Below are 23,654 nucleotides of genomic sequence, written 5' to 3' on the forward strand. Positions count from 1 at the left end.
CCACGCTCTTATTTATTGATTGCATGCAACTGATCAAGCTTTCTAAAATCATGACCAGAATATAAATTTAGCATGCTAATGAGGAAGTACTTCCTCTGTCCCAAAATAACTATAGTTTTAGCATTCAAAATTTATTGAACAAAGAGTGTTGTTTTAGCTTATAATGAGATTCATCTAATTAAAACAATACTCCCTCCATCCTAGGATATAAGACATAGTCAAATTTAGCACGGTCTTCAATAATAATATTTAACTCTCAATATCTCCTATAATATAAAGTTTGTAGTAACAAAATTATAGTTATGTGAAACTACTTTTAAATATAAATACAATGGTATGATTGTTATAAGACAAAGTTTTATTATACAAGATTAATTGTAGGTCAAAGTTTTTAAAGTTTGAATGTTGAATTATGTGTGTGTCTTGTATCTTGGGACGGAGGGAGTACCAAGTACCAAGAAAGTATTATATAGAAATAAACGAATAGAGCCAATTAAATATTTAGTAGATATTACTTTTTGATCGGTATTTTAAGATTATTTTGGGAAGTTATTTGTTTAACCATTTTTTCAGGTAAGTAATCCCGAAAAAATGGTTTTCAAATTTCTGATCAAATTTACCTATTTATGCCATCAAAATAAATCCTAATAATTATTTCACACCCCATGCAACAATTATTTGGATCTTTTTTCCAAAACTTGGGATTTGGATAGAAAGCTCGGGGGCTGTGGGATACGTGTCATAAATGGCTTGTTTTTTGATACACTTGGCAGCAGATGTCTGAACGCATGATCTCTGCCATTGACGGTCTGCTCCGTGAGACATTGGCCCTATTTGGATCCATGAGTTAGAGTTAGTTTGGGTTAGATTGGACTCATCTAACCCAAAAATATCCAAACAGGATGTGTTAGAGTGGGTTAGATGCATCTAACCCACCCAAAAAACTATCCCCCTCAAGGGGTGCTTATTTTGGTTAAAGTTGTGGGGCCCACCTTATTTTTTTCTCCCTGGATCCCGCTGTGCCGGCCACACCCGTTCTCTCCCATCGGCGCGAGGGGGGCGCGCGAGTTAGGGGCGCCTCAGCCAGAGTCGCCGCGCCGCCCCTCCCCACGCCGGCCCTCCCCATGCCGCCGGCCACCCTCTCCTTGCTGCGCCGCCAAGACCTCGCCGCCCCGCTTGTCCTTGGCCGCGCCGCCCGCAACTCGCCGCGCCACGCCGTCTGGCCAAGATCCGCAGCGGGCTTGGCCTCGCCACCCATCCTCGCCGCGCCGGTCTTCTCCTCCTTCTCCGCCCTCTTCACCTCCACCTCGATCCTGTCCCAGTCCTTGCGGCCCTTGGACGACGGGTAGCTCGGCCGTTGGGCGCCGCCAGCGGCGGCGGGGCTGCTCCGCGCGGTGGCGCCGTGGCGGCGAGCCTGGGCTTGCAGGTGAACTCCAGCGACGGCCACGTCGTCCCCAGCTCGGCCATGGCGACGCGGACCTCGATCTTGGTGGAGAGGACGGCGAACCGGCACTTGCCGGGGACGATCTTGCCGAACAGCCAGGGTTGCAGGTGGTACGGCGCCTCACCGGGTACCTCGACGGAGACGCTCAACAGCTGCTCGCCGAAATCCACCGCAACGTGCTCGGGGGGCCACGCCCTTGGTGAACACGGTCACCACCACCTCCGCCGCGCTGTTGTAGTAGTCATGCCTATACCTAGGCTTCTCCACGGTGACAGCGGCGATGGCGGCGCTCGCCTCGGTCTCCATCGGCTTGGGCGCCTTGGCGTCGATCTCGCTCATCAGCTTGGCGAACCGCGCGTCGCCGGGGGCAAGGGCGGAGGTGCGCCCCGGGCATGGCGGGGTCGAGCTCGGCGGCGCGGGCGGCGGCCACGGTGGCCGTGGCGAAATCTCCCATCTTGGCATGGGCCTGGGCGCGATCAGCGTAAGCCCCGCGGTGGGGGACCCGCGACAATGGCCTGCGTGTATAGCGCAGCGGCGAGGGCGAAGTCGTCGTCGAAGAAGGCCTCCGTCTCCTTGTGCTCCAGCTCCGTGGGTGTCGGCGCCGCCATGGCAGCGGGTGCGGCGGCGAAGTCCGCGAGGCTTTGATCCAGGGTCGATTTGTGAGTGGCAGGAGGCCACACAAGAGATGGCCACAAGAGATCCAACTAGAAAGAGCATTTAAAGGAGCAAATGATTGGAAAAGTGTCTTTAAGCCAACTCTAATCCTTACATCCAAATACTATTTTGGTTAGAGTTAGTTCAGAGTTAGTCTAGAGCTAGAAACTAACTCTAACTTCTAACCAAGTTAGAGTATCCAAACAGAGCCATTAATATGAATCTGTGACACACGAGTAAACAACATCAGCACACAATTAGTATCAATAATAATGAAAAGAAGTGCTCGAATAATACAGATCGAGGACTCACCCCTACCTCTGCGGGTGAATTCTTGTAGTGAAACAACTTGGGCGGTAAGAAAGCAAAACCATCTATGCCCTTGAGTACCCGACGAACTCGTTGAAGGGCATCATATTTATGGATCTTCTCAGCTGAGAAACGAGCAGGATCCTTGAACCCTTGGTACTTGAATCCAAAGTTGTAACGCTTTTGGAGGGGCTGGTATCGTCGACCTATCCAGGAGAACACCAATGAACCTCCGGTTATTTTGCTATTTCTCAAGAGTTCAATCCTGTTGACCAGTCTCATCATTTCTTGTAGCCTGTCCACTCGAGGCAAATCTTAGGAGGCCCAGGAACTCGGTTGGGCAGAGATTGCTCATGATTCCCAACATATATAAAACCAACTGGCTTTCCAGTTGATCACCTTGCTGGGCAGCTTGTACAGTATATATTTCTTATCCATCCCCTGCCTCAACTGCAACCTGGCTCCTCCAACTTCAGAAATATTACTGTCGTTGGGCTGGGGTTTCAGGTGGAAAAGATGTCAAAACAAGTCGAAATGGGGCTTGATGCCCAGAAAAGCTTCACAGAGATGGACAAAAATCGAGATGTGAAGGATGGAATTTGGGGTGACATGATGAAGCTGGATTCCCCAATGAAAAAGAAGACCCCAAAGAAAATCAGAAGTCAGGACTGAGAGTCCACGTTCAACAAAAGAAGTAAACAAAACGATTTCTTTGGTCCCTTCGAAAAGTCTCTCATGACTATCAGCGGGTTTCCACTGGACAATGGATCGGGACTGAAGAAGGCACTCATCAACAAGTGTGGCAATGGCGGATTCCGAGCACTTTTTCTCCATCCATCGCCCATAGTTGGTTCGGTGGCTTTGGTCTCTTTGCCCTTCCCCTCGCTGGCTGCTTTTTTGGGCACCATCCTAAATATCACGAGTCGCTTCTCGCGCATACACTCGGAGGCTCGAAGAATGCGCGCTCGAGGGCTTTGGATTTGAGTGCGGATGAATGTCGCGCAAGGTGGTATGCGTGCGCTCGAGCAGATACGGAATGGAAACTACTTTGGTGGCGGCGGCAGTGAGAATAGTGAAGCGAAGGGGTAAAAATCCTAGGTTACTGCAATTAATTAACCAGCTGAGTGGTATACTATCGTAATTTCTTGGAAGCCCAAGAGTTACTCGGCAAATAAGGTTTATTTTTTTATGATATTTTAGAATTATTTTGAGATGTTATTTGTTTAACAATTTTTTCAAGGAAGTAATCCGAAGAAAAATGATTTTCAAATTTTTTATCAAATTAATTTACCTATTTATGCCATCAAAATGAATCCTAATAATTGTTTCACACCCCATGCCACGATTATTTGGATCCTTTTTCCAAAACTTGGGATTTGGATAAAAGGCTTGGCGCTGCGGGATATGTATCAGAAATGGCTTGTTTTTCAAAATCTTTTGAAAGGCAAGAACCGAAGATTGGAGACTGATTTGACCCTCAGCATGATTCTGCGATTCAACCTAAGACTCGAGAGCTACTTCATATGGAGTGCGACTGTTATCCCACACCATATAAAAGATGATTCGGGGCTTGAGCACCTCATAGCCTTGATGCAGCCGAAAGAATTAATCAGAAAACACCTTCAGTATGGAGTTCGAAAGCATTCGAAGACACCTTCAGAAGTACTCGACACCTGCAGTACTCGGCTACAAAGAGCTCGGGGCTTTGCCAAACCCGGGGCAGCGGGACTACTCATAGGCGTAGAATGTTATAGAATAAGGGGTGGTACTTGGACCATATATTATCCTCTTGTAACTAATCGATCAGAGTTAGGACTAGTTGGAACAGAAGAAAACTACTCGACCGTACTCGAGTAGGACTCCAAAGCTCGTATCTGACTAGGATTTTCATGTAACCCTATCCCCCATACTATATAAGGTGGGCAGGAATCCCCTCTAAACACGTTAATATTTAAGAAAATACAAATCAACACACAAGATGTATGATATTACGCTCTCGGTGATCCGAACTTGTTCAAAGTTTCGTGTTCTTTGCACCATCGCATTTCAAATCTCGATGATATCTCTCACCTGAAACTAACCAGCTCGGGGATATCTCTCGGTGGGGTTGGCCGCTAAACACCAACAAATGGGTAATGTATCTGAATTTTTTTAAAACTACACTTATTTTAGAATGGAGAGAGCATTTGTCCACGCGAGGAATAAATAGCATTGCTATTTCACGTGGATCAAAGAAAGGAGGATATTCACGCGAGAGTAGTGGATGGTGTTGGGTTTTGAAAAGGAGAATAATGACCAGAAAAGTGCGTGAAATAATTTTTTCTACCATTCCTGCCTCTCAGCGTGCTGGCGATGTATAGCTGGCCTTTTTTTTTTAAGATAAAGGAGAGTCCCGGCCTTAGCTTACAGCTTAACAAAACACAAGTGAATTGAAGCCGGTACCGGCTTCAGTTCCTATCCTGCAACCTTGCTCTGAAATTCCAGGCACCATTTGCAGTGAATTCCAGCATCACTCCCTCCAAGCGCTGACAGTTCTTCCTTAGACAATCTTTCGCTTCCTCTTTAGATAGCAGCGACCAAAGTCAAGCCTAGAATGTCGCCTGAAGAGCACCTGCAAATACAAGTTAGGCAAGGTCTTGCTAAATACAGCATCATTTCTAGTAAGCCAAATGGCCCAGCAGCAAGCAACACCACGAACTAACATTGGTTTTCTAAGGTTTGGAGTGAAACCTGCAAGCCAAGATCCCAACAAGTGTGCAAAATTAACTGGGGGTTGAATGCCAAAAGTGAAAAATAGTGCATACCACACAGATTTAGCCACATGACAGTCAAAGAATAGATGCTGAATGGTTTCAGCAGAGCTGCAAAGCAGCAACATCCATCTCCCTTCCAATTTCGTTTTAACAAATTGTCCTTAGTGAGGATGATCCCTCTTTTGGGGTACCCGAGAAAGACTTTAATCTTAAGTGGCACCTTCAGCTTCCAGATGGGAGAAACAACATGCACATATTCAGCTACCATCAAGTCATTGTACATGGCTTTGACAGAAAAGACAGAATTGTATAGCTGGTCAGCTAGGACGTCCTTAATCATCGTAGGCATGTTCCTGTAGCACCTTGAAAAAGGAAAACTCAATACGGACTAAAATACATCATCACTCTGTTCTGCTGCAACCAGTCAATAGTATTTTTCTCTCATATCAAACCAGCACTAGCCAGCCTGCACCAGCCAGCCAGCAGTATTTTTTTCTCACAACAAATCAGCATCAGCCACCAGCCACAGCCAGCCGAAAGTCGCGACGATAGAACACGAAGCCAAACAAGTCTTGCGCCAAGTTGCTAGGAAAAACAAAATCATCACTTTAGTGAAGCATGCCTAAACTCGAAAAAGGATCAGGTGCTCTGAGTTAGACTTTGTTAATTTGTTTTATGATCGGTATCGTGTAGACGTGAGACACGGTAAAAACCTTGGCTAAACATAGTGCACAGGGGGAACACACTTCAGCAGGCGCAGATTATTATTTTGAACAACAAAATGTGAGGAAATAGTCGTTTCCCCGCAACATCATCATAGAGTGGCCACCGCAGTGGCGCTCCATCTGGACCGGTTAAGATGGAGTGGCAAAGTAAAAATACCAAAAGAACTTTTGCAATACATAGATACTACTATTCCTACAGACTACAGTAATATGTGATCTGGGAATATACATGTGGCACATGTATACCCATTTTCATCTAACTTTTTTAAACGTGCGTTTTGCCATGAACTCATTGATAAAAGAAAATCAATTATTTCAACCCAATGCGTCCTTTTTTTTGTCAATTTATTTACTCTTTTGTCAATGCTTCGTGCCAAGTTTAATTAACCCTCTCCGCTCATAGATGCAGTTTATTTGACTCAACGATTCCCACACTTCCGGATCGAGTTCATGTGGAGTTTTCCAAGAAACTCCTTGCACGCCGCATATATTGACAGTCTTTTTTATTTAGCTTATCTTCTTTGGAGCAGTTCTTATCCTATCCCCCATGTACATATATATATGCTCATATGTGATATATATCACTGCCCCCAAGTGGTGACCGTGCGAAGTCATCAAATCTATCCTCCGTGCTCCATTGTAGTATGTGTGTGTGTGTGGTCGCTCTCAAAAATTCATCACCCACCCTGCCACCCAAACCCAACACGAGGCTAGTACTACTCCACCGCACATAAAGCCTCCCCCTGGCTCCTCCTTCCTCGCAGCTACTCCTGGCTTTGGGTTTCCAACTTTCATGGAATAAAAATAATGCTGCCAGCAGTTAGTGCTCTCAAGTCAAATTTTGGCAGCAGCCAACTTCTTTTGCGATGCTAAGTATATACTACTATATTATGCTGGCAACTAGCAACAGTCATTAGCCACCAGCCAGCCAGCAGTACTTTTCTCTCGGAGCAAATCAACACCAGCCGCCAGCCACAGCCAGCCACACACAATATTTTCTAGGCTGCATCCGTCAGTTCAAGTAATATAATAAGGACATGTATATAGACATTTGAAGAATTAAAGTGGTAGGCACTCCATGTAAACACCAATGGCAAATTCAATGAATGAAATTCCTAGCAGGGATCTCACCTCACTCTTCTCTATTTTTTTTCTTTCCTTTTTATGTTTTTGTGGGATTTATGATATGATATGATCGAGACGCTCACCGAGAATATATATAGATTATAGAATCCGCTGCGGACAGAAACAGACGAACACTAAAGTAACCGGGTACTGAATCTCAAGAGAAATTTCTGACCTGCAGCCTCGCTGTAGTCGTTGCAAGCCACAAATTAAAAGCCCAGAACAATAATTCTGATCGCAACGGCCGGCGAAGAGGATGTCTCTCTCCTAGTGGCCGGCCGGCTCTCCTCGTGTGTGGCCTCCCTCAGGTATCGCGCCCGGCTGCTGCGCTTGATCTATCGCCGGCTGCTAGCTCCTCGATCGCAACAACCCAACCCAACCAGGCACTGCAACTTGATGATTGGATAGGCGTATCTCTTCACCGGATGCTGGAGCTGAGCTCACACCGGCCGTTGTCACACGCAACCAGCAGCTACTTTTTTTCTGTGTGTTTTTTGTCAATGCAACCAGCAGGCAGCAGCTAGTAGCACGTGACAAATCCTTCAGCAGCATCAGCTTAGCTTAGACTTAGAGCAAGGACTAGGATCACTGTTCGTGCTAGTACAAACTGTGTACGTGCGATATTTCTGCGAGTAAATTATATATATTTATTCTGTTCGGCTGATTGTGGTTGGTGAATGGTGCTGATTTGTTGTCTGAGAAAAGTACTACTGGCTGGTTGGTAGTTGACGTTGACTTGGTGTAAGAGAAAAACATTACTGCTGATTGCAGCAGAACAGAGCGATTACTAATACAAGGGATTGATCTAGCTTTGATGAAACAGCACGGTGCTTTCTGAGGCGTATATTTTGAAGGACAATCAGCTGTGCATGTTAAGCGGCCGTTGAGGATGATTTAGCACACGTTGCTTACAAAACAATTGCACGCGCTTTGGTTCTTTATGAACGTAGGCGTATGAATATTTCTCTCCCCCTTTAACTGAAACATATAGTTCTTATAAAACTCCATTTTTTTTGCAATAGTTAATACTTATTCTTAATTTTCGTAATATGTTTACAAAATATGTTGTAATAGTAACACTGTGAATTCAGCTTTATTTGAACACAAACCAGCTTCATGTATTATATTTCTACTTGCATTCTTCTTCTTCATATAGTCAGAAAAAAATCCATGATCTTCATTTTTTTTACAAAAAGACCATTGTAGTAAATTGGAATGATCCATAAGATCCTGTTTCGGGGGGACATTTTTAGTTAATGAGAGGAGTCACTAGAAACCGTGTAAAATAACTTTAAAAAAAACAGTGTAAAACACACAAATCGACCAAGTGGGTAAATGTAACACCAAGGCCGAGTCGAAATGCTATCAGCCATATCCATCCATTAAATGAATCCCAAGCACCACTTATCGCCGCTGCTCTACCAGCGAGATGAAGCTGGTGACTCGGATAATAGCAAGCGCTTATTCCTCCACGCACACAACTTGCGCCTTTTCTTTTTTGCGAGTTAAAGTTTAAGCGAAGAGATGAGACTAGGAATGCAGATAAGATCCAACCAAGTCGGGAAAATGCGTGAAGAAAGGATGGGAAAAGAAGTGGAATCGTTGACTCCTGAGTCCTGATTTCAGATAAACACACACCGAGAAAACGGGAACGAATCGGGAAAACGGAATGCAGTGGTCCTTCCCTCGGTGCCGTTTTCTCCACTAGCGGCAGCTCCCCTATAAATTCACAATCCAGCTCGACCCGTGCCAACCCAACCGTGTTCATCCACCGCTCCGTTCCGTTCCCTCACCAACCGTGCCCATCGAGCCCCCAAAGTTCCTGTCGGCGCTCCTCCATCGCCCTCCCCTCGATCCAGATCCCTCCATTCCGCCGCCGCCGCCGCGCCTCTCCCCTCCCGTGGCCGTGCTCGTCCCCGGGACGCCGCTGGTCCGTCCGGGCGGGGCTTGGGTTGGTTCCTCCTCGCGCCGGTAAGGAAAAAGCTCTGGCTTGTCTGCGCGGATGATTGCTCGTTTGTGCCCTCGGGAGTCTTTTCTTCGCTGCAGGGCAGTCGAATCCAAATCCCCATTCCTGTGCGTCACGGATTCGCTTGCTGCGTGGTGGAGTACTGATGCTAGTTTAATTTCCCAGAATCTTGGGGATTCAGCTGAAACCACCTTACGCCTGCCCTCCCTGTTTCTGAATGCTTAGCTTGTCTGGTGGATGTTATTACTTCTGGTTATAGCTGTTTCTGATATGTGTTTGCCTCTTCTATTGCCACAATTTTAACCCAGCCAATGCGTTTTTGCCTTCAGCATAGTTTTTCCTGCGTAGGAGAGAAGTCATCTTTTCTGCTGGTGGGTGGAATCAGGATTTACTGCTATCCCCTGCGAAAAGATATAGTATGTTCCTTTCTCTTTGTAATACCACTGAAGTTATGGAGTAGTCAGATACCCCTTTTCTCTTGTCAAGCTTTATAATTGCATCAATAGTACAACTGTTGCCATGAATGGTTTACTCTGTTGTTTGGAAGCCTCATCCTAGACAGTAACCTGCAATTACTTGGAATGTTTGTGCTCCTATGAAATCAAGTTCATCAGCCTAAGTCGATCTGTTTTTTTTCCTTGGTCTAAGTTTCTTTAATGATTGCAGCTGATTAGACTTAAAAAAATGGATGCTACTGCTGGCTAATTGTGATACAGATTTATATGGACATAGGTATGTGTCTCCTGCTCTCTATGAAGGTGCCTGGCAACTAAAGTTTTGCCTCCTGCTAACAGCTTGTGTTCATATGTTTCTTTAGGTATTGGGGCCATGTGTGAGGGAGGAAACTGTTTCTACCTTGTCAGTAAGGAGAGTACTGTTGATTCTATCAGGAAAAACCGTTCCACAGTCTCTCAATATTGGATGGCATTTGAGACAGCAAGGGTAACAAAAACAGAGACATCAAAGTTGAAGAACATCATTTCGGCATCATTCAAGCCCTTGTCTCTGACCATTCCCATAGGCGACGGATTCCACGAATCCTTCCCTTTCAGCCATTGTCATTTATAGTAGACAAGATCTTTTAAGTAGGCCAAGGGTTCTTATTCCTATTGGTTTGCAAGAGGAGGCGAACATTGAGGTGCTTCCTAGTGCATCTCATAAAGTCATAATGCTTGCATTTGTTGGGTCACAAGAACAGTTTGCTCAACGTCCGACGTGCCTCCATGCTAGGATGCTGCTCAAGCCTCCTACAAGGCCCAAACTTTACTCAGGGCTAATGCCCGAAGAGGAACACGATTCGTACTCTGATTTAATACCAGGGTTGCCTGAAGATTTGGCAAAGATATGTCTTGCCCTTGTTCCTCGTAGTCATTTTCCTGTTATGGGTGCAGTTTCCAAGCGGTGGATGTCATTTCTTGAGAGCAAGGAGTTAATAGCTGTAAGGAAGGAGGTTGGGAAACTTGAGGAATGGGTGTATGTCTTAACTCCAGAAGCAGGCACAAAGGGGTCCCACTGGCAGATTTTGGAGTGTTCAGGGCAAACACAAAGCCCTCTTCCGCGTATGCCTGGACTAACCAAAGCTGGGTTTGGTGTGGTTGTTATTGGTGGGAAGCTCTTTGTTATTGCTGGCTATGCTGCTGACCATGGAAAGGAATATGTTTCAGATGAGGTGTACCAGTATGATTCTTGCCTCAACAGGTATGGTTGGTTGGATCCTCCTATGTATCAATAAAATTTATTATAATATGATAGATTCTATTGAATCGAATGATCTTACTATTATCACAAAGTTCAAAGGTTAAACCAGCAATTGAAAGAATCTATGCACTCAAAAGAAACCGATCAGCACTGATATTGTTCAAATGCATATTAATAATTAAGGTCATAGCATTACAAGTTATTAAGCTTACTCATTTAGAGCTCTAATTCCTCAGGTGGACTTTGCTTGCTAAGATGAATGTGGCTCGATGTGACTTCGCCTGCGCAGAGGTCAATGGGGTGATATATGTTGCCGGTGGATTTGGTCCAAATGGTGACAATTTGTCTAGTGTCGAAGTTTATGACCCAGAACAGAATAGATGGACACTGATTGAGAGCCTGCGCAGGCCAAGATGGGGTTGCTTCGGGTGCAGCTTCGAAGGGAAGCTTTATGTCATGGGTGGCCGTTCAAGCTTCACAATTGGCAACTCCCGTTTCGTTGACGTGTACAATCCTATCAACCATGCCTGGGGTGAGTTTAAGAACGGCTGTGTGATGGTCACGGCTCATGCCATTCTTGGTGAGAAGCTCTTCTGCATCGAATGGAAGAACCAGAGGTCTTTGGCAATCTTTAACCCAGCCGATAACTCCTGGCAGAAGATCCCGGTGCCGCTTACAGGTAGCTCAAGCACTCGTTTTTCATTGGGTGTCCATGACGACAAGCTGCTGCTCTTCCCGCTGGAGGAAGAGCCTGGGTATCAGACGCTGATGTATGATCCCGCTGCGCCGCCAGGGTCTGAGTGGTGCACGTCAAAGCTGAAGCCCTCAGGATCTTGCCTATGCACTGTGACCATCAAAGCATGATGATGCCCTAGAGTGCGAAGGTGGTGGCAGTTTACCGTCCTTGAGGATGGAATCCTGCTTGGTTCCTCTTCAGTATTCTTGGTGAGGCCCGGCTTTGGTTGGCCTCATGTGCAATCTTGTTTGCTTACAACTTTTATTGGCTCGTTGCATCCCAAACAATAATTTGACAGTTATGTGTCGGTTCATTGAATTGCCATAGCACCATGATGTGTTCTTACCTCACTTGTATTGAACTCTAGTTCTGGCCATAGGGCCTTCCATTGATAATTGTCATTTTGCTGTTCACCCACGTTATAACAGCAGGCAGCTGTGTTCGTAGCTGCTGCTCAGTTGTAATAGTTCATGGTTGCATTGTGGCAAGCAAAATGGTTATCAGTCTATGTTATTTGTTGTGCCAAGTTCTTGGGCATGATTCATATGTTGCTTTTAGCTTATTAACTCTGCATATATGCGAACAACTGAGCAGCTGAAAGCATACCCCGTGCTAAAGATGGAGCGCAGGATTAAGATTCTTTCAGAGGGGGTTCAGGAGAAGCTCAAAGTTCATTCATGGAATGCAGGATTAAGATTCTGCAGCAAACAAGGATAACCGTGCCGGTGCTTATTCTTAGAGGCTTCTTTAGCGCATAGATGACTGAACAAGCAGTAGAGAAGGAAAAGGGCGGCCCTATCGTTGTATACAGAGTGGAATCTTTGTGATAGTTCCTTTAATAATTCATTAATTAATTCCTTACAATATGTATCTGCTTAATATAGATGGTCGCGATCAAGTAGAAAAGATGCATTTCTCAAAAAAAAAAAAAAGCAGAAACGATGCGTGTGGATGTAACGTACTAGAAGCAGATTAATACACAAATCCTCGTGTGCATGCATTCTGGCCTTTCCCCGGAGAGGAACCGTGCCCTCCCGGTCATGCATTCTTCGTGCTATTGGCAGCTTGGGCATGCGTTCCGAGTTTCCAACAAGGAGCGAGGTGACCAGTTTGAGCTTCGCAAGCACCTGCAAACACGCGCCACGCTTTACTAGTGATGAAGGTGCATGTGTACCAAGCACACACTAGGGTACTCGCTCGGAGCTACTAGAATCCCGGCCGGAGACTGAAGGTGGCGGCCATGTCTCTCATAGCGGCGGCGGCGGTCCTCCCTTCCAGCGGCGCGTTATTCGGCGCCCCGACGACAGCGGCGCCTCCTTGCCGGGGGAGCAGGAGGAGGAGAGCCTTGTCCCCGGTGGTGGCCATGGCTTCGGCGGCCCAGCAGTGAGCGGCTCTACTTGAGTTGTTGGATTATGTTTTGTTTTCCTGCAAAATTCGGATCAAATTCGTCTGCCTTTGCACGTCTTTGGTAACATTTTCTATTTTTATAATCTATAAGCAAGTAGCAGGAACTAATTAAATTAGGGAGGAGTCCAGTTTACATACTTGAACTATCATAAAAATCCAATTTTTAACTTTCAACTACAAAACTGAATAACAAAAGCCATTTAAAGATGATTTTTAATTTTGTGAGAATTAAAAATATTCAATTTTAAACTAAAAAACCATAAGTAATTCATTTTAAATCAAAAAGGTAAGAAATGGGTATCAAACGTTTTCTAAAACCACCTTGGGAGCCACTCCACGGACCAAATTTGTCCGGTTTTGACAGTTGGATGACTTATATTATCCAGTTTTATAGTTGAAAATTGAACTTCGTGATAGTTTGCAGTGTAATTCAAACTTTTTTCTTAAAATTAAAATTGCATTGGCCTGTCTGTTTGCCTCTTTAGGGTGCGCGCTCCCTTCGCTCCTCCCCGCGAGGCGGCGCACCGGCCGGTGGCGCACTCGCTGCCGCCGCAGAAGCGGGAGATCTTCGAGTCGCTCGACTCGTGGGCGGCGGGCGCCATCCTGCCGCTGCTCAAGCCCGTGGAGAGCTCGTGGCAGCCGCAGGACTACCTGCCGGACGCGTGCTCCGAGTCGTTTGGCGACGAGGTCCGCGAGCTCCGCGCGCGCGCCCGCGAGGTCCCCGACGACTACCTGGTCTGCCTCGTCGGCGACATGGTCACCGAGGAGGCGCTCCCGACCTACCAGACCATGCTCAACACCCTCGACGGCGGCGTCCGCGACGAGACCGGCGCCAGCCCCACCAGCTGGGCCGTCTGGACCCGGGCCTGGACCGCCGAGGAGAACCGCCACGGCGACCTCATGAACAAGTACCTCTTCCTCTCCGGCAGGGTCGACATGCGCCAGATCGAGAAGACCATCCAGTACCTCATCGGCTGCGGAATGGCAAGCCATTGCCATTCTTCTTGTTTTTTTCTTTTTCTTTCCTGTTCCAATAATCCGAGCTGATCTTGATTTGATCCAATGCAATCTGATGCATGCAGGACCCCAAGACGGAGATGAACCCGTACATGGGGTTCATCTACACGTCCTTCCAGGAGCGCGCCACCTTCATCTCGCACGGCAACACGGCGCGCCACGCCCGGCGGTACGGCGACGCCCGGCTGGCGCGGATCTGCGGCACCATCGCCGCCGACGAGAAGCGGCACGAGTCGGCGTACGAGCGGATCGTGGCCAAGCTGTTCGAGGTGGACCCGGACTACACGGCGCGGGCCTTCGCCGACATGATGCGCAAGAAGGTGGCCATGCCGGCGCACCTCATGTACGACGGCCGGGACGACGGCCTCTTCGCGCGCTTCAGCGCCGTCGCGCAGCGCCTCGGGGTCTACACGGCCAGGGACTACGCCGACATCCTCGAGTTCCTCGTGCGCCGCTGGGGCGTCGCCGACCTCACGGGGCTGTCCGGGGAGGGCCGCCGCGCGCAGGAGTTCGTGTGCTCGCTGGGGCCCCGCTTCAGGAGGCTCGAGGAGAGGGCGCAGGCTGCCAGGGCCAAGCACGCCGCCGCCGAGTTCGCGCCATTCAGCTGGATCTACGACCGCCGAGTTCAGCTCTGACTCTGTCTCAGATCGATCAATCATTTGCCAGGTTCGTCAGATAGTTGGCGGCAGCTTATTGATCCGATCTGGTGATTGTTTGATTGGTGTAAGAAAGAAAACAGCACACTTGTTTTGGATGCAATCATTCGTGTAATATGTATGACTTGCAAATCCACTACCATCCAGGCCATGCGCATGTTAAACACAATTTGCATGTAAAAGCAAAGAGGTGAAGCCAAGAGGCATTGAGGTTCTCGGCAGCTCAAAGGACTCCGAAGAAAGGATTGGTGATTGCAGAATTCAGCTCGGCTCCAGCCGTGTTCAGGATGGCCTTGTCAACCTTGTCCCTTGGTAGAAACAAGAACTCGTTGCCTTCAAGCTTCTCAAATCCGCAGAGCTCGAGGAACTCTATGCCCCCATGCAGATTCCCAACCCTCTCCTGTAGGGTGAATTATTACATAAACAAACATAAATTGCAATCCCATGTTTAACCTTTCCGATTCAACAGGATAACAAGCACTTTGCCAGTTTCAAGATTCAATAGTTTTACCTGAAATGTAGCATTCGTGAGCCTAATCTTTCTGAATTTCTCCTCATCAGGACTTTTAGCAACATTTCCAATATAAGTAAGGAGTGTTTGAAATGCCCTCTTCACTTTGGCATCGTCATCCTGTCACAAAATGATCACACAGTTTATACAAATTGAAACATCAATGGTTGATGTTGTGAAGAAATTTCTGGTGCTAACATCTTTTCCAACAATTGATACTAGCAACTAGCTGGCTGAGATTAGGGTTAGGCTACCCCAGTTCAGTGTGACTGTGTGAGGATTCACCAGATCACCCAACCATGCAGTGAGAGTGTGCAGGAGTGGTGCCAATGTGATTACATAGCAGCGCGATTGCTTGCCATGAGTTTGAAGGGCAGTCAGCACCATGATGACAAGACGACAGGACTACCAAGATGTCTAGAGCGGGCAGTGAGTGGAGGGGTGCAGCAAGGCAGAGGGTATTCCCATCATTGGCAATGGGCTGTGGCAGTAGAAGCATGACTGCACTTTTCAAAAAAAAAAAAAGAAGAAGCATGACTGGCAATGGTGTCAAGTGGTGCGCCAAAAGGGGAGACCCAGGAGGCAAGCAATGGGTGGCAATAGAGAGGGCGGTCAGAGGTGAAGAAGGTTGAGTGGTAGGTGCAAGGGTCATGATAGGCGCACCTCCTACACTCGAGTGATATACCAAAGAAAGCATGAGGTTGCTGACTATCCCCAGCCACCCAGATTTTGTATTCATCATTTCATAAGTTATCATTCAAACTAGATAAAAAAATAGCATTAAACTAACTCTAATCCTTTTACAGATAAACATCCCTGTTTCATGCTGTTTAACTACTATTATCATGTCTTGAGCCAACAACTGGCACGGGAAATAGCCAGAAGTCTGATGAAACCTAATCTCTTCACCTTTTACTACAGAAGTTCTCTTGTGTTCGAAAAACTGTGTCCATCCTCCCTGTCTAAATGAGCAACTTAATAGGTAATCTGCAGACATCTTATAATTCTGTTACATTTCTCCTACGTGCAAAGTCTGGAAGACTAATTCGGCCATCAAGCATAGGTCTATCATCTGCTTGCCCACTTATATATACAAGGTTAAAAGCACACAGACCTCCAAGACCTGAACCTTGTCACTGACTAATCACTTCAATGTTAAAAAATTAGTATGTCTCTTTTTATTCATCTACAATCATATTTATCCATACCTAATGAACAAGTAAATATGCCAAGCTGCTCCACTAACCAATCAAAAGATGACAGCAAATGGATAGATTTCCCAGGCAGATGCATATAAATGAAATAAAAGGAGGGCTCAAGGGGGGAAACCTATGCATTTTACCTTGTTCTGTTGCTTAAGATTTCGTAGACAATCCCTCATCCGTTCTGCCTTTGTGGCTGGCCTGATAGGCAATGCACTCTGCATATTCACATATCACAGTGAGCAGTGAGTTAAATTAAAATAACAAGTCAATTAAGATTAATCTTGTAGCAAAGTTATGTTCCCCTAGGAAGTTCAGTACTCTTAACAACAGTTAGGCACCATGAGCTCAAAAATGGTACCAAATGCTGCTTAAACAATAGTTATGATGGTAAAGGAAATTCAAATTCGGGGGAAAAAATACCTTCTTTTCTTCAACAGGAGGTGGTGCACTTGGTTTCGAAGCTGCTGGGTCTTCTGGCGGCAATCCTAGTTTCCTTCTCCTTTCAGCCTGCGAAAGGAAAAACATTTTTAAGGCCAAATTATTAGTATTTCCTACATCAATTAGAAACTTAAATGACAAAGCAAGAGAGATTCTTAAAGATGAGGTGCAGAAATTAGAAACCTTATCTTCTTCCAATTTCTGGCGGATTTTTTCTCTAGCCCTTTTCTCCTCTTCCTTCTCAAGTCTTCGCAACTCTATCATGCTGCCAATGGAGGGAAAGAAATTAGTCAGGAGTGAGTACAATAAAATCAAACAGAAGCTTGTGCAAGCACAAATACAGAGAAGGAAAGAAACCAACCGTTTTCTTTCATTCTGTTCCTCAATTCTTTTGGCTTCAAGAAGTTCTTTACCAATTCGTATTCTTTCCTGAAAAATGTAAAAAATGTGAGCCAAAGTAAATTGACTTTCTGTTCAGTTTGTGTTGTCCAGAATCCATGTTTGAATAATTCAATAAAAGTGATCTTAAAAAAAGCCCTGATGGAGAAACATGTTATACGGTATAGATTAAAATGATGCTGTGCTCTATTTGTTCTGACACCCAAGAAATGCACATCATATCATCAGATGCCAGTTTCTGATTTAGCAAACTACCCTAGGAACCAAACAGCAAAATTTGACCACCTCCTAGTGGACCTCTATGTTCCGTCTGCCTAGCAGTGAACAGCATGTCTTAAGCTTAATGGTAGAATTGAATACATCCCCTGATACTGGATCAGTGGATTGATTCATAGATAATACAGATCAAAGGAACACTCTGGCTTGTTTTACTAAACTGAACTGATCATAAATCACCACAAGAGTAGCGTAGGCAATAGTAGCAAGTAACTGTGAATCCCACAGCTGATCACTGTACCAAAACAGTGAACTACCAAAGAGTCTGAAAAGTCATAGTGTCATACTGATGAGTTTGATATCCAGTAGTCACCAGGCATACTAAGCAAGGTTCAAAGGGTAAAATAAGCACATTAAGGGATAAAGCCGCACTGTTAACTTTTTTCATGGTATTTTCCCATACATTTTTAATGCCATTCTAAATGAATATATAGCTGTGTTACTGTTACATGTCAATAATCTCTACTACTTAAAAACTTGGAGTAGGTGCTGGTTTGGTTCTACACTTTGGTTTTGCAGACTTTCGGTGGACTGATTTGTGTATACAAATATGTACATGGTGTTCACAAAGATCATGGCTTCCTGACCGATTTATTTCCACATGTTTAAATACATGAACAGACATCAATGTAAGAAGCACCCAGCTAGTAGGGTATAAAAGAGAGTTGTGACCATGCCTTTTCCCTTTCTCTTTCCATTCTTCTCTCTTCTTCCTCTTTCTTCTTACGAGCACGTTCCCTACAAATGGAGGGAAAATTTTCAACATAAGATGTCTTCCAAAGAATAACAATATTTGAACATTTCATATATGCCAAGTACTCCCTCCATTCTTAGATATATGATGTTTAGGACAACCTATTAGTTCAAAAAATTGAACTAATCAGCCTGTCCTAGTCGTCATATGTTTAAAACAGAGGGGAGTAAACCTTAACGTTCAAGAATAATAGCTGTCCACAATTAGAAGCAAACATTAAAAAGATTATCTTCTAACAGCAGCGTTATAAAGAAATGCTCAATCTGATTTTAAGGAAAAAAATATGTTTTTCCCAGTACAATGTATGTGGCTAATACTTTCAGGATTCCATGTGTAACATGTGTCAGCATCCTTTAAGCACTGGAAAAAGGCACAAGACCCCTGGCAGCAGGGCCATAATGCAACAAAATCACCAAAAATTTGCAGCAGAAGTCATAGTTATACACTAATAAAACTAATTTTCTCATCAACACAAATATACCGGTTCTGTTTTCAAAAGAAATTAAAGTGAAATTGTTTCTTACTGTTCCACAGCTATGTATCGGGAGAGATGGAATATTAGCTGAACCATGCGAGGCACAGAAAATTTTAAATGCAAGTGAACTGATACTGAAGTAGAACTAGCAAAAAAAAAACAGCACTCAAAAATGGAAAAGTTCTAACAAATTTGAAGCATACTTAACTCAACCCACGATACAAAAGAATGGTTCATAAAAGCACCTTAGCTCCTGCGCTTTAATCTTCATTTCCTCAGGAGTCAGGTTGGGTTTGTTAGCCTCCGTTTTTGAATTAGCTGGTACCTAAGAGAAGAAAGAGGATAAGTAACCTGTAGAAGTATGGGCTGTTAAAAAAGAAATTTTCCTCCTGAAGTGATAGTATAACATAGGAATAGAATATCTCAATGCCCCACCAAGAATAACTGATGAAAGCTTGATGGAACAAATGAAACCTACTCCCTCCGTCCCAAAATAATAGTCATCCTGGGATTCAAAATTTGTCCCAAAAAACAAGTCACCCTACTCTATTTAGAAAGTGCATGTGCATGCAAGAATCAATTAGTGCCAAATATGGATAATATATAGGGGCAAACATGGTCATTTTACCTTCTTGTTAATTTGTCTTAGAATTCCTAGAATGACTAGTATTTTGGGACGGAGGGAGTAGTGTGCAAGTTTGATGAAACATTTGAAGGCCAATGTCCTTCCTAATTGTGCATGTCAAAGCAAGCATAAATGGACAAATTTTGGCAACGCAATTAAGCATCAACCCAGACAAACCAACTTGGATCAAACTAGCTGCTTGCAGAGATTTCAAGAATATAACATAGGAACTATAATGAAACAGGTTAGCGAAACAACATCTATAAAGCACATCCTAATGGAAACATAATAGCAAGACAACTAGCAATGTATCAAGAACATCGAACTTTTCAAATAGGGACCAAATAGCACCATCAAAGTAACGAAAGGAACAAACTACAAAGATAAGTTGAAAAAAAATATCATCATACCAGAGGCATTTCATCAATATCTGCATCTTCCTGGTGCTCAGAAAGCCAGTTGATGGCACCTTCGATGGTGCTATTACCTGTAGTAAAAGCACATGGCTCAGCACAGGATGAACAATTAACATGAACATCATTGTATTGTTGTTTTACAATTAGATGAGATGGTATTAGTAAAAGCACCAAACAGTAAGCTATGTTGGTATATTCAGAATTTCAGATACTAAAGTAATTTTATACAACTATCATCTATTTACCAAGTTAAGAATATGGCTCACATGAGTTCTTATAAGCATAATAAACATATCAGGGTTTGGCAAAACAGTCAAGAGCGGAAACAATTGGAACTCAGTGTTGTATACAATTCACTTGCCAGGAAAATACTCCCAATTTGTTCATCTCATGATGAAACCTTAAGTCAGACATGTAAAGTCTTGACCTACCAGTCGGATGTCTAAAATATCTTAGTGCTATGGAAAAAATACATTCCACAGATCATGTTTTTCTACTCTCTTTGTATATAAGTTGGAAGAAAAAATCTGTTGGATAAACAAAGAAATCTGTTGGATCTCCCGAATGGACATATTTTATTTTAATATGTGTTGCTGGTGTGAGCAGAATCATATCCTAATTGTGATGGGAGGTAGAGTGTCATCTCCATGTTCAAATAGACAGTTGCTGTTTCATCCTGAATCTTCTCTAAAAAAGTACTATATTGATTACATGGGAGTTCATTTGCTTGACAGCCTAAGTTCCTAAAGAAAAGTAAAGCCACCTGTTAACTTTACATAGATTTAGATTGGTTTGTAAAAATGACAAAAAATCTAAGTAGTGGTACACAATCAAGTAAACACAACAGGTCATATTGAATGATTATTCACAGAAAGTACTCGTATCTAAGCCTCTTACATAGGATGGATTTTTTTTCTGGACAAAATCCATGGATTCGAGTGCTAAGAATTACTGATTCCAACCCAAGCAGTCAATATAGTCATAATAAGATCCCAACCAAAGTGGCCAACAATATCACAAAACATACCGGAGAAATGAAGTGCCCTAGTGGCACGCGCAGAGGCAAACCCCATGGCCTCGAGGTCGGCGAGCATCTCCTTGTTCACCTCCGGCACCACCATCTCTGCCACAATCAAACACCACCGCAATCAACAAGCGGAAGGTGAGACCAAAATAGGCTAAACCCTCTTCGCTAGTTCGCTCATCTCACAAATAGTGGTACACTGTTAAACAAGCCAACCTTGAGGCTCCTCGCTTGCCGAGGCCGGGGCGTCGACATCCATGGCCTCCGAGGAGGAGGCCGGCTTGAGCGGCGCCTCGAGATCGATGGGCTTGGCCGCCTCGGCGGTCTTGTCCGCGAAATCCTTGTGGCCCGTGCGCTTGGTGTGCAGGTCCACCTCCTGCAAGCACGCGCCCGCGGAATCAGCAAATCACGCGACCGAAATCGGATCGAGAACCTCGAGGGGCCACCAAATCCGACGGGGGAGTCGGGGGGAGAGAGAGGAATTGCGGGAGGGGCGGGCTGGATCTTACGGTCTGGGAGCGGCATGGCTTGCCGCAGTCGGAGCAGACGAGGTTGAGGACGGCCTCGGTGGACTCGACGAAGTTGGCGTGGTTGGTGACCTCGGCGTGCGCCTGCGCCTCCTCCACGCTCCGCAGCTGCGCGCCACAGTCGCCGCACCGCAGCGACAGCCCCGCCATTGCCGCCGCCGCTTCGATCGACTCGAATTCGGCTCGAGCCCCCCAGCAGATTTGGGGCGGAAACAGCGAACAAACTAAAAGTGTGCTCTCGCCGCTTCTCGCGAGGTTTTTAGGAGCTTGATGACGAGTCGGGCGAGAAGACGGGGAGACGAGACGATGACGAGGCAGGCAGTGTGGGCTCAGATTTATTTCCGCAGATTCCAATTTCCAAACGTGGTGCGCCGGGTTTTGGTTTGGGTTGGGTATACTAGCATAGTGGGCGCGCTACGCCGCGCCAGCAATAGGTAACGCGCCAGTACAATGGCGAAGTAGCTGTTTTTTTAACGTCGGCTTCTAACTTTAGCAGCGAATCAAACATGCAGTGGTATATATATAGTGGAAATCGCAATCAGTGGAAGGGTTAAAGACGGTTAAAGACTTAAAGTAGGTCGTAATGTCATGCCAATCCAGGCACGCCAATATACATTTTACATATGGGAGAACAATTGTCATCGGACAATTGTAGTGAGGCTGTGAGGCACAAATTTGGACATTTGGTGATGCAGTTGCCGTTTGGTCTGATGGAGAAAGGATGGCAAGTTCCATTACATAGCAAGACTTGACACATTAATTTACATATAGCTTCAGTAAGTAAGATTTGTTCCGATAACTTAGTAAAAATGACATAATCCCGTCAGGTGGTCTTACACTGTTTAGATCACCTAGAACTAAAGTTCAGTCCGGAGTAACTTTAGGTGACTAAACATTAGGTAACTAAACTTTAGTCTATGCTTATTTGGATCCATGCACTAAATTTTAGGTGGAAAACTATCTAAAACACACACAAAAAAAGGTGAAACTAAACTTTACTCCGAATTAGATGGGTTCTATGGGCTAATAGGCTAAAAAGTTTTGTTGGGATGAAACTGATATTTAGTCCATCTGTTTGGGTCAACTAATGGACTAAATTTTAGGTCTAAGTTTTAATTTAGTTCATAGATCCAAACAGGACCAAGCCATTGCAGAAACCACATGTCTGCAATTAGATCTGGATAGTCTTTAGCTATATAGTTAGTTTTTAGGACTAAAGAAAAAAAAGACATTTGAGCTGGCTGCAGTTTGGAAGTCGCAATATTTTGTGGTGGCCTTGGGCCGCACCATGCTGGATGCCTGGACTAGCTAGTCCTCCGACACCCCTAATAATGCAGAAAAGAAAGTCTCAAAGCAGATAGAGATTTGCGGGGTATCATTAGCAGGCATTGTATGGAAAAGCAAACATATGGAACAGCAGCCTCAAGAAGTTCAGGATTGGCACACCATCAGCACTGTATAGATCCTCTCAGTCTCAACAATATTTTTGCATAGACGTGGAATCAAGAACAGGCATGACAAATCCATTACATTTGTGCTCAAGTACATGTACCTCTAAGATTAATATATGGACCAAGCACAGTTCTTGAGGCAAACTAAGATATAAATTAATGTGGTAACATTAGCAAAACTTGAACTTGATCAACATGTATTATTTAGAATAATATATTTAATCCATATGTGGTTTGGATGCATGGGGAAGGATAGAATTTCGCCTCCTTGTAATAATGCCTTCCTCTCACCAATCCCTCGCAGGCATACAACACGCTGAAGATACAACAATGGCAAAAGAGAATGCTCATAGAAAGAAAAGAAAATCCGCCTTTAACAGAGTTGTAAGAGCGCAAGGTTTTGAAACAATTCTTCCAATTTTTTTTGCAGTGCCATTCAGCAAAAATAGCCAGACTGTTATCAGCTGCAAAAGCTGAAGCGAATTAAGTTATGAACATAAACCGTTATAATATACAATGAAAAAGAAGGTGCAATGAATTTGTTAGCTTGAACGGGCATTTCATAAAATAGCAAAAGTGCAAGCGCTAGCAGCAGGCAAAGGTTACCTCGGACCTGGCAAGAGCGGCCATCTACGGGCTGCGGGTGCAAGCATGGAGAAGGAAACAGGGCAGCGGCAACCTACAACTTCATGCTAGCACGACAACGACCTCGATGGCGGCCCAGCGGATGTCGTTTGGCGTGGTGACCATCGCCATGTCTAGACAGAACGCGTGTTTGTCCTCGTACGTGGCCTGGCAAGCTTGGGGGGTCGACACGGAAGAAGCGCCGGCAGGCGCATATAGGAGAGCATCCCCACGGTCCCACTAGTAAGCGAGAGGAGGGGTGCAGCTAGAGCTGGGCGATGGCTCGCGGACGCGCTGGAACTGGCTGATTCCTCACCGGCGAGCTTCGGAATGCCACCGTTTGGGAAGCTATTACAGGTGCCTTTTGCCCATGCACGAATAGGCGCACCGGCCGGTAAACTGGACTGGCTGCAACCGCATTGCTGAGAGAAGCGCGCAC

The 23,654-nt window shown here is 45.1% G+C and overlaps 3 protein-coding genes and 1 pseudogene across 5 annotated transcripts; 2 read left to right on the forward strand and 2 right to left on the reverse strand.

The window, feature by feature from the left end:
- Positions 1–973: 973 nt before the first annotated feature.
- LOC120654543 lies at positions 974–1,906 on the reverse strand (annotated as a pseudogene).
- Positions 1,907–8,760: 6,854 nt separating this feature from the next.
- LOC120702707 (F-box/kelch-repeat protein At1g67480-like) lies at positions 8,761–11,947 on the forward strand. Of its 3 annotated transcripts, none has more exons than XM_039986631.1 (5): positions 8,762–8,981; positions 9,306–9,392; positions 9,643–9,708; positions 9,794–10,674; positions 10,911–11,947. In XM_039986631.1, the coding sequence occupies exons 4-5, from the start codon at positions 10,145–10,147 to the stop codon at positions 11,536–11,538; spliced, it is 1,158 nt and encodes a 385-aa protein (XP_039842565.1). In that variant the 5' UTR covers positions 8,762–8,981; positions 9,306–9,392; positions 9,643–9,708; positions 9,794–10,144; the 3' UTR covers positions 11,539–11,947. The 3 variants fall into 3 exon arrangements, with proteins under 3 accessions (XP_039842555.1, XP_039842565.1, XP_039842573.1); XM_039986639.1 differs by having other exon boundaries at positions 9,325–9,392; XM_039986621.1 differs by lacking the exon at positions 9,306–9,392 and having other exon boundaries at positions 8,761–8,981.
- A 365-nt stretch (positions 11,948–12,312) lies between these two features.
- On the forward strand, positions 12,313–14,634 carry LOC120702702 (stearoyl-[acyl-carrier-protein] 9-desaturase 5, chloroplastic-like). The gene is made up of 3 exons (XM_039986607.1): positions 12,313–12,793; positions 13,303–13,801; positions 13,900–14,634. The coding sequence occupies exons 1-3, from the start codon at positions 12,651–12,653 to the stop codon at positions 14,467–14,469; spliced, it is 1,212 nt and encodes a 403-aa protein (XP_039842541.1). The 5' UTR covers positions 12,313–12,650; the 3' UTR covers positions 14,470–14,634.
- LOC120702694 (chromatin assembly factor 1 subunit A-like) lies at positions 14,553–21,457 on the reverse strand. The gene is made up of 12 exons (XM_039986599.1): positions 21,123–21,457; positions 20,830–20,989; positions 20,617–20,712; positions 19,584–19,660; positions 18,794–18,873; positions 17,997–18,057; positions 17,006–17,073; positions 16,828–16,909; positions 16,627–16,713; positions 16,344–16,421; positions 15,002–15,121; positions 14,553–14,890 (listed from the first exon to the last, which is right to left on the reverse strand). The coding sequence occupies exons 1-12, from the start codon at positions 21,288–21,290 to the stop codon at positions 14,714–14,716; spliced, it is 1,254 nt and encodes a 417-aa protein (XP_039842533.1). The 5' UTR covers positions 21,291–21,457; the 3' UTR covers positions 14,553–14,713.
- Positions 21,458–23,654: the final 2,197 nt, after the last annotated feature.

The sequence above is a fragment of the Panicum virgatum genome, chromosome 1K (assembly GCF_016808335.1).
Source record: "Panicum virgatum strain AP13 chromosome 1K, P.virgatum_v5, whole genome shotgun sequence".
NCBI lineage: Eukaryota > Viridiplantae > Streptophyta > Magnoliopsida > Poales > Poaceae > Panicum > Panicum virgatum.